The sequence below is a fragment of the Electrophorus electricus genome, chromosome 7, assembly GCF_041902795.1.
Source record: "Electrophorus electricus isolate QZ-2024a chromosome 7, ASM4190279v1, whole genome shotgun sequence".
Classification (NCBI taxonomy): domain Eukaryota; kingdom Metazoa; phylum Chordata; class Actinopteri; order Gymnotiformes; family Gymnotidae; genus Electrophorus; species Electrophorus electricus.
Window position 1 is genome coordinate 25,332,391 of NC_137503.1, and position 9,560 is coordinate 25,341,950.

The following is a 9,560-nucleotide window of genomic DNA, read 5'->3' on the forward strand; positions in this document are numbered from 1 at the left end:
TGTCTTACCTCTTACCACTCACTACAGCACAGGACATAAAACACAAAGTGAAATCATTTTAGATTTACTCTTAGGTACTTCCTGTTTTAAAAATATTTACCATTATATAGCGTCTACAGATAATACAAATAATTAAACTAAACTAACAAATTGCTTCTGTAGAAAGCTACCTTGGGGTAGGCACCATTTAAGTCAATGCAATGTCTTTGTCGTGTCTGGTTTTGACTTCAATGAGCGTTTGCGGTTATGTGTGTGGCCTGGATAGAGTCTGGCACCAGCAACAGTTCGCCATCATGGTCCCAAAGACCGACTATATCTAATGATTCTCAACTGCAGCTGCAACCAAATGATATCTACAGGAGTCTGACACTGATTTTTGTCCTAGCTTTGGTTACTCACCCTGGTAAAGGGCATGCTTTGTGTATGCGTAAGGTGTAATCTCCATGGTCATTGTTCAAGAAAAATGCCACATTATTAAAGGACTCTAGCACACACTCTCTTCAGCATGTTGTTTTTTCACAACTCCAATGAAGAGACAATGTTTTTTCAGAGATAGTCTGGTTCTCCAAAGCATTTGGAAATTCTACAAGCTTTTTAGATTGCTTTGTTAAACAGATTCAGTGAGAAGCTGCAGTAATCCATCTCTTGCCATCAGTGTCCATGTCAAAGTAGACCACCACAGGCATGGCCCCCAACAGTGTGAAGACCACTGAAGTAGATGGAGGCACCTCTGGGGTTACACAAACAGACACACTGTTACCACTACCTGGGCTTAAGTGACTAATTCCTCACAGAAGATAGGAAGGAGATGAGGGACAAATGAAATTCTGCAGTCCTTTGTTACTCCACTAAATGGGGTTTGCACTTTTATATAGAACACTTACCAAGGCACTGCTGCTTTGTTTGGTTACCAGGAAGGATTTAAATTTTTGCTCTTCTAACATTCTGAATTCAGTTAAGCCAAAGGCTGAATTCTGGGTAATTACATCACTTAATAACTACTGATGTATTAAGCATTAAAGCAGCTTTGAAATATAGATTTCAACAGTTTGGACATCAGCACCATACATACTCATATAAGCTCTGTAGACACATCCTTTCTATAGTTCTGTAAAAGCTTACTTAGGACTTGGGCTATGAGAATATTAAGATATCTGAATAATAGGTCTGACTTGACTGTCTGCAAAAGGCATTTTAGTACAACAGTTTTAAAACTTGTTTTGAAACTTTTAGCGCACATTCTTTTTTTTTTAGATTTTTCTACAGTATTTTTTAAACATAATTCTGTCTTGGCCTACGTTCCTGAAAAAGACATTTCAAATGCTGCAATCCATCTTAAGTGGTGTTTCCGTTCTGCTGAATATTAGTCAGCGAGAAGACAGAAGGCAGTAAACAGAAGATTCTTTAACCCCTGGGGTGCAAGACTTGCAGGATGCTGAGCAGGGGGCTGGCCATGCAGCCGGGTATGCGCTGGGCTTCTCCACCAGTGGCGAGAGGCTGTGGAGCTGGGCCCACAGAACTTTGAGGAGCTGCTCCTCCAACGAGTTCAGACGGGTCTTCTCCTCACTCTAACGGCAGCGGCGGCACACAAAGACAGACTCTGATGACACGTTTGCACGGAAATTGCACCATATTTGTAGCGGGTTGGTAAAGGGGACACACCGATGAAAAATCTGATGAAAAGGTCTTGAAGAGGAGAGAGAATGAGAAGGAGAGACAGTGGGATGATGTAGGTATGTGGGCGTGAGCTATGTGGTCTAGTGCTGGAGGTCGGCGCAGCGTGAATATCTTACGAGCAACGCCACACAGCCAAGCATGTGCGGATTGGCAATGGTGTCGGTGCTGATCCTGTTACTGCTCAGGGTTAAGGAGACTTCAAGAGCAAAACCGCAGAGCTGAGCTAGCTGGAGAGAAGAGAAATCGCCTCTGACTGTTAGTTCTTGTGCAAATTGTTGCCTATATTAAGTCACTTCCTGTCTCAGCCATATGTGGAAGGTTTGTATTACACTGTTTGGCTGACAGCAATTTTTTATTTTTAAAATGTGTTATGTGTTAAATTTTACTGAGAATGTGCATTATGAGGTGACTGTTGCTCTTCTTTTGCAAGATCCATAACGAGGTTGGAAGATCCGTAGCTGTGTGGAGTCAGAATGGCTAGGACTGCCTTCCTCACTAACCAGCTCATCTGACTCAGACTTTCACCTAGGATCACGTCTCCCTGATCACCCCTGATTCTCCCGATTCTCTCTGTGAGCCACACGCACCTGCAGCCAGAGGCCTCTGACTCGATGCCAGTGGTCACAGAGCTCCTCCTGTTGCTCGGAAATGCTCTTGCGCCGGGCCAGCACCTGCTGCTTGTGCTCCTCATTCTCGTGGAGCCAGAGTGAGACCTTGTCTGCACAGCAGAACATGTCCCGACAGCGCTGCTCACCCAGTTGTGACCACGAAGAGAGACAAGAGAGCTGTGACCTCCATCGGCGTGACCGAGATGAAGGATCTGTGGGGGTGAGACCCACATATTCTCTTACTAAACTCCAGGTTCAGTGGGGATGACAAATCATTCATAAAAAAGAAATGTCTTTCAGGATACACAGAACTCTACTGCCACCTGTTCCTGTTGGATCTGTGATCTAGAATCTGACATTATTTATTACATTATTCTAAAACAGGAAACGGGGTCATTGTACAAAATAAAAGTTTGTTATGCCATCACATCTTTAAATGTGGAACTTCCCACATGAAGGTTGGGGTTTAAGAGCACAGCAACACAGTGGACGTGATCATCTGCTGGAGGAATGCTCAAACTAAATAGGCAAAATGACCCTTTCTCTGCAGCATATATATATATATGCTTGACATCCCTTCATCGTATAATATATCCCTTCATGTATGTGTGTGTGTGTGTGTGTGTGTCTCTATATATATATATATATATAGACACACACACACACACACACACATACATGAAGGGATATATTATACGATGAAGGGATGCCAAGCATCACCAAAGTGAAAATAAAAAAACATGCATGTGCACACACATCACACACGTGACATAAATGCACTTTGGTCACTCCTAAAACCAACACACCATGAAAAGGATGTAAATTCAGTAGCCAGACCTCTTGGAAAAGCATTTCTTTCGACAGAATTCTAGTACATGCAGACACATTATGACACTGCATTGCTCCGCCACACCTAAGCCAATCCCATGCAGCCTGAGGCCAGCATGACAGGCTACAAGGTCAGAGAGCAGGTCCCAAGACCCACAATGCTCATGACCTTCTCGGCTGATATTTTCTGCTCTGCCATTATGAGGCAGGACTGTGGATAAATCACAGTGATGGAGGATAGTCTGGGTGCCTTTGGGTTTCGCTCTGACATTTATATTAGATAACCTGTATGGCGAGACAACCTGCATGCTTGCTTTTGTTTGGAGGGCATTTCATTTACTTGTTTTAAAATAATTCAATTTTGTCAGAGACAGAGCAGCATGCCAAACTGATAAAGTACGGTTCACTGAAGTTAACTTACTTACCCTATGAACCGTGTACATTAAATGCATTGCTCATAAGGCATGAAGAGCTGGGGTTTCCTCCTCACAGAACTGACCGCAGAAACATAAGACCTGCTCTTTGAAGAAAGAAAGACTGAGGATAGAATTGTAAAAAGAGCTATAAATTGTTAATGATTACCTGAAGGTGTGGGTAATCATTCACTCACAGGGACAGCAGAAAATGGTACATTATCCATAGCATGTGAATTGCTATCCCTCTCTCTCTCTCTCTCTCTCTCTCTCTCTCTCTCTCTCTCTCTCTCTCTCTCTCTCTCTCCCTCTCTTTCTCTCTAACACACACATACTCCTGCACACATGCACAGACTCTCTGTGTCTCTCTCTGCCTCTCTAATGTAACGCTGTGTGACTGACAGTGGACATCTTAGCCTAGTAATCTTTGGTAAGAGGATTATTGCATTTGCTAGATAAAACTCACACACAGTGGATCATCTCGTTAAAGTACATTTCCAAAGCAAAATTAAAGGCCCAACTTCATCCTCATAAATAGCCTGCAGTAAATATATTATAATGAGACCGTTTTAAAGACTGACAGATTTAAAAACATGACTATAGTGTGATACATGTATACTGCCCTCTTAAGGACATATTCTGAACACCAGGCATCAGGTGGACCGGGCAGGCCTGGAAGAATGAACTCAATCTAGAAAACCATAAATAAGTCCCTTTATTTCCATTCCTAAGTTCTTCATATATCAAATTATACAGTTTGGCCTAAATGTAAAAATCCAGCAATATAAACCAGATACCAGACAAACACACTCTTTTCTTATTTAAAAACGTGCATGCACACTCTGAAACTGGTCTCTTTACCTCTGCAAGAGAGTGATTTCATATCAGTCGGTGCTACGGCGCTAAAAGTGTAAACTCACTGGATTTAGGAGACATGATTAGGTGCCACGAAGATAAAACAGTCCAGCATTTTTATTTCCAAAAAACAAATGGTTTCTATACAAGACATTCACAGCATGACATCTTCCTGTGATACTGTAATATTTAAATATTTACTATGAATACCTCTTGGTGACCTAAAAAAAAAAAAAGTTTAATAGATTTTATTTTCTTATTATAAAATAAGGACATAACAATATACATTATTTTTTAAAATGTGGGTTTTCTCTTTTTGGTCAGCCAATGTGATTGATTTTCATGCATTACACACCTTGCCTGAGCGAAGAAGGAAACACTGACGTGTTCCCTTCACGTCATTCCCCAATTTTCTAATTAAATTCAAGAACTCCGAGTCAACTCGGGTCCAGTTTCTTGAATAACTGTCACCTCCAGCAGTGTCAGGAGACAAAGCAGACCACTTCCCATATTTTGTGGCATGCAGAGAGGCTGATTCAACAGGTGTTCAGATAGCTGCTTCACCTACCTGCTAATCCACACACCCATCTCTGCTTACGTCTTTGACCAATTTGAGGACATTTGTGTGGGGGAGGGATGTATCTGTTGCTTTTACTAAGTGCAGTGCTCCCAAACACCCATACACACACATCCGCCTGACTATGCTTTGGCCTTGAGGGACTGTCATGCACCTGAGAGCATATATAAGAGAGTAGACCTCATTCAGAAAAACAGAGAAACAGAAGCAGCCAATCACTGGCTACTAAGAAACTTATCAGGAAAAATCGTAAGTGAAGGGACAGGACTAAGGAGTGTGCCGCAGTAAGTCTCAGGTCTTAAGGTGGGCATTGAAAGTAGACCTTGTGATAAAAGGTAAGAATATTTTTTGATCATTTACCAATTGTATATCTTTCTTTTGTGATTTTAAGAAGAAAAAAAAAGATGCAGATATTTGTCCCAAAAGTGTGTTTCTATATGAGAAACCTAGGTGACATTTTTCATTTTACATAATAGGCAACCTACATAAAATGGTGCATTTACATGAGAGCTATTTACATGGTGTATGATTTAAGTGACTTTATATTGTATGTTACAATCATTTAAAAAAAAAAGAAAATTGTTTTCTAAACAATATTCAGGGTAATAAATGTCCCATACTGTACACTTTGTTTTACAATAATTCTAATCCATCTAAAATATCAATTATCATGTGAATGTATTAATTAATGAAATTATAATGTAAATTATCAAACAGTTAATATAAAGCTTATATTTCAATACAAAGCATTCCATATAAATGCTAAATAGTCTTCTTAATTCCACAATGAAATAGGAAGAGCTGAAAGGTTTTCAACTACTTTTACAATTTTAAGAATAATACAAAGCAGGATAATATTATAAAAAGATATGTGGACAAAAACACCAACATAGAATTCTTTACTTTCAAAAAGATTGCTATTGCAAAGAACGAACATGTTAGCTAGGTGTTTTTTGAAGGCATAATAAAAATACAATAACATTCATTTTTAAATGTATAATGATGCCTTTTAAAGAACGAAGTATTTCAAAGCTATGAATGAATTCCTTTCAAAGTCTGTTAAAGCTGAAATTATTTTCCAGCTGTTTGATAAAAAATGTTTGCATAGCATTTGGACGGACTGTCATACTATTCTACACTGGATAATGCCTTCCAGCACACCAAATTAATTATAATATTATGATATCCTTCCAGCACACCAAGCCAATTTTAATATCCAGCATTTTTTAAATGATCAAAAAGCGACAATATTTATATTGCAAAGATTAGCAGATGTTTACGTACCATATAGCATGGAATGTGTTTTCCCGATGCCAAAAATGCAGTTCTAGCAGGAACAGTTCTCTCCATGTCTATGTCATTATTTCAAGGTTATCCAGCCCTTCTTTCAATGATCTGCCACTGATTCTGTTCCATTACTTTGTTCCTTACATACCTGTGGGGGGAGACTATCTTTGAATAAAAGTCATAATTAAAAGGACATGGTGTGACACTATATCCGAACAGGTGCGTATAAGACTGGTATGGGTGCATGGCAGTGAACGGGTTCCCCTAATGCTATCGGTCATACGTGTACAGTTTTCAGTGTGATTCATTGACAACAGTTTTCCCTAAAATATAACACCGTGGCAGGTCTGAGTTCCATTTCTGCAGCAGGTCAGTTGCGAGCCTGCTCTGTTCACAGTGTTAAACGAATGACGGACACACTGAGGGCACACACTTCACTGGGCTGCAAAAGTTTCACTCCTTGTGATTGCTGTACAGACTCATCTGGATTTTGATTCAGAGGTTCACGCTGGCTAATGCATTTGTGCTTCTTCCCTCACTGGCTGAAGATGCAGTGTCTCTCTTGGCTAGTGGCTGCAGTCATCCTATGTACATGCGGATCAGGAGTAGATGGGCAGTGCTGGGATATTACAGATTGCTTGGGTCTTGGCTCTCAAGAGAAAATAATGGTAAAACATTTCAAATTGCATAATCATGCATGATTTACACAAAGCAAATTGTAGACAGGGCATCGAGTAACTACGTAATAGCCTTTATCTTTGTACTACAAAATCAGACTTTGTTTTATCAGACTTCCATCTCTATGCAAGCTTTATTGTACACTCTGTGTGCACTTTGTCTTTGTTGTGTTTTTGCTAGGAGTGTGTCTGGAAGTGCAGGTCTAAGCAGCTAGTCACTGATGCTGAGAGTGTCCAGCTAAGCCAACATCAGAGCGACGAAGAAGACAAAGAGGAAGAACGTTTAAGCCTGGGCACGCTGCTGTCAGCTTTGTCTCCCAACGATGCCACTCTCGTCCCAGGGACGAGTACACGGCTCCTCCGCAGTGACGAGCAGCGCCCCTACATCATGGAGCACTTCCGCTGGGGCAAACCCACGGGCCGCAAGCGCTGGCCCATCAGGGTCCACAATGGAGGTTCCCTGGAGGAGGGCCAGCCTGAGGAGCAGTCCCTGGAGGCAGTCTTACCTCAGCAGAGCCGCCGTCAGCTAGGGAGCCTCGACGAGCACAGCCAGGAGCAAAAGAAGAACACAAAAAGCACCAACAAGTATCGCATGACCCACTTTCGCTGGAGCGCACCCCCTGCAGCCAAGCGTTATGGAGGGTTCATGAATGTCTGGTCAGAGCAATCCCATAAGCCCCTGCTCACTTTGTTCCGCAACGTCATGGTTAAGGATGGACAATGAGGAGGTTAAGAGCAGGGTAAACAGGGCTGCAATGGAATCAGGCTTCAGAGAATATTGATGTTTTATGGAGTCGTAATGTTTCAAAGCTTTCCCCATATCTACACACTCTATGGCCTTGGGCTAAGCTCACCAGGATTCCATAAAATATCAATGTGACCTGAGTCAAAACAGAAAGAAAATCTCTAAACTTGACTTGTTGGTTTGCAAGCCAGTTATCAATCTTCTTCCATTTTACAGTGCAAAATTAACAATAAAAAACAAGTGAGATGAGAAAATGAATGTACTTTTTTGTTATTTTCATCTTTGTTTCAGTCCAAATGGGTGAATGTTTTATCTCTTAATATTCAATAATAGTATCAGCTTTCATTACACTGAGCCAAACACTTCTGATTCCCAGTAAGAGAGATGAGTTACACATTATACATGGTTTTTCTGTGAAATCTTTGGTTCTATATCAAACAGCACTGGTCCATTTTCTTTAGATTTATAAACAATAATGTGCATGGATTAAACACCTTAGCTATTCCAATTGACTCTAACTGCATGTACTATATGCAATTCAGGGCCAGCTCATGGCTCCAGGTCATGCCTTTGGAGACGTGCCTCTGCTGGTCCTTGCAGCAGACCACCTGCCTGGCATAGGCATACTACAGAATCTATACCATCACACATGGAGACAAGGTCACTTACATTACAAAACATGACAAAACAATTAAGAAACGTGTTGGCACGCTAACAACATCTATAAGTATGGGCATACTATAGCTGGGCATATTAACCACAGGACTAAAAACTAGTAGCTTTAGCTTTGCTGTTAGCACATCATGTTAGAGGTGAGAAGTATTTTCTCCAAAAGCTATATGACTAAATTACTACTGCAGAACTCACCTCTTAAAAATCCCATCCCGGGTTCACCGTATCATTGTAACTCATGGGGTTCAAAGTCCTCACATCGAGCACAGGAGCTGGGTGTGTTAGGTTGATGTTATGACCAGCATTGCCGCTAGTGTGTCGTTTAAGAATCTGGGAGAGACGTTTTTCTCAGGCTTTTGTTGCCAGACCTGGGGGGCATTGGAATCAGTGCTATTGTCCCTAGAGGCCAGCACCAAGAAGGTATGGGTCCCAAATAGTCAGCATACACTATTTATGCGGAAAGACCAGAGGCCTTAGTGGGTATTTGCACTATATTGTTTGTGGATCCCAGTGGTGTGCCTAGTGGCCTGGGGGCCTCAATGGTTAGTTCACATTATATTTGAGAAGAAGCTTGGAGGTATGATTGATCGGTTTTACTGTATGTATAGTGTGGAGTCCAGGGATCTTATTGATATGTTTACATGAGTAGTGGGGCCCACTCCCTTTGGCAATTTGGGACCACATAGCCATAGGCTCCTGCGTACTGGCTCCACTGGCCCCACTAATACAAGGCCATGGAATACTGGTCCAGTTCAAAATTTTGGCAAATTAATGTTGCTGTGGACATAAACATTTCCTAACACATTTTATTTTAGTGGTAAAATTAAGCAATACATAGCATGACTCCACAGATTTTCCCTTCACTGTGGTTTGCTAAAAGACTACACCTGACCTTCCTTGGATATATACTAAACACTAATATTCATAACTATTCATAAAAATACTATGAAGAATAATGCTGTTAGATTTGTTAGGGCTGGATACCAAATTTAAGTTTAAAAAAATACACAGGAATGTGTTGGGTTTTTTTTTTTAATGCATATCTTTGTAGCTTTGGACCAAGTATACATTGTAAAATATATTTATGTCATGGAGAAATCACTAAATGCATGGCTCAGTACAAAAATGTGTCTCCAAACTATTTCATATCATTCATATTATTTTATTGACTGCTGCTTAGATGCAGAACAAATTGGTAATGTAATGAAACATATCTCAAAT

The 9,560-nt window shown here is 40.8% G+C and overlaps 1 protein-coding gene across 1 annotated transcript; it reads left to right on the plus strand.

Annotated features, from left to right (window-relative positions):
- Positions 1-5,085: 5,085 nt before the first annotated feature.
- Positions 5,086-7,921, plus strand: pomcb (proopiomelanocortin b). Its single transcript, XM_026998300.3, has 3 exons — positions 5,086-5,293; positions 6,794-6,913; positions 7,104-7,921. The coding sequence occupies exons 2-3, from the start codon at positions 6,794-6,796 to the stop codon at positions 7,644-7,646; spliced, it is 663 nt and encodes a 220-aa protein (XP_026854101.2). The 5' UTR covers positions 5,086-5,293; the 3' UTR covers positions 7,647-7,921.
- The last annotated feature ends 1,639 nt before the right edge of the window (positions 7,922-9,560 follow it).

Coding starts and splice junctions, on each gene's coding strand:
- pomcb (XM_026998300.3), top strand. CDS start 6,794: ATGCAGTGTCTCTCTTGGCTAGTGGCTGCAGTCATCCTATGTACATGC. Junction 6,914..7,103: donor GCTCTCAAGAGAAAATAATG/GTAAAACATTTC, acceptor TGTTTTTGCTAG/GAGTGTGTCTGGAAGTGCAG.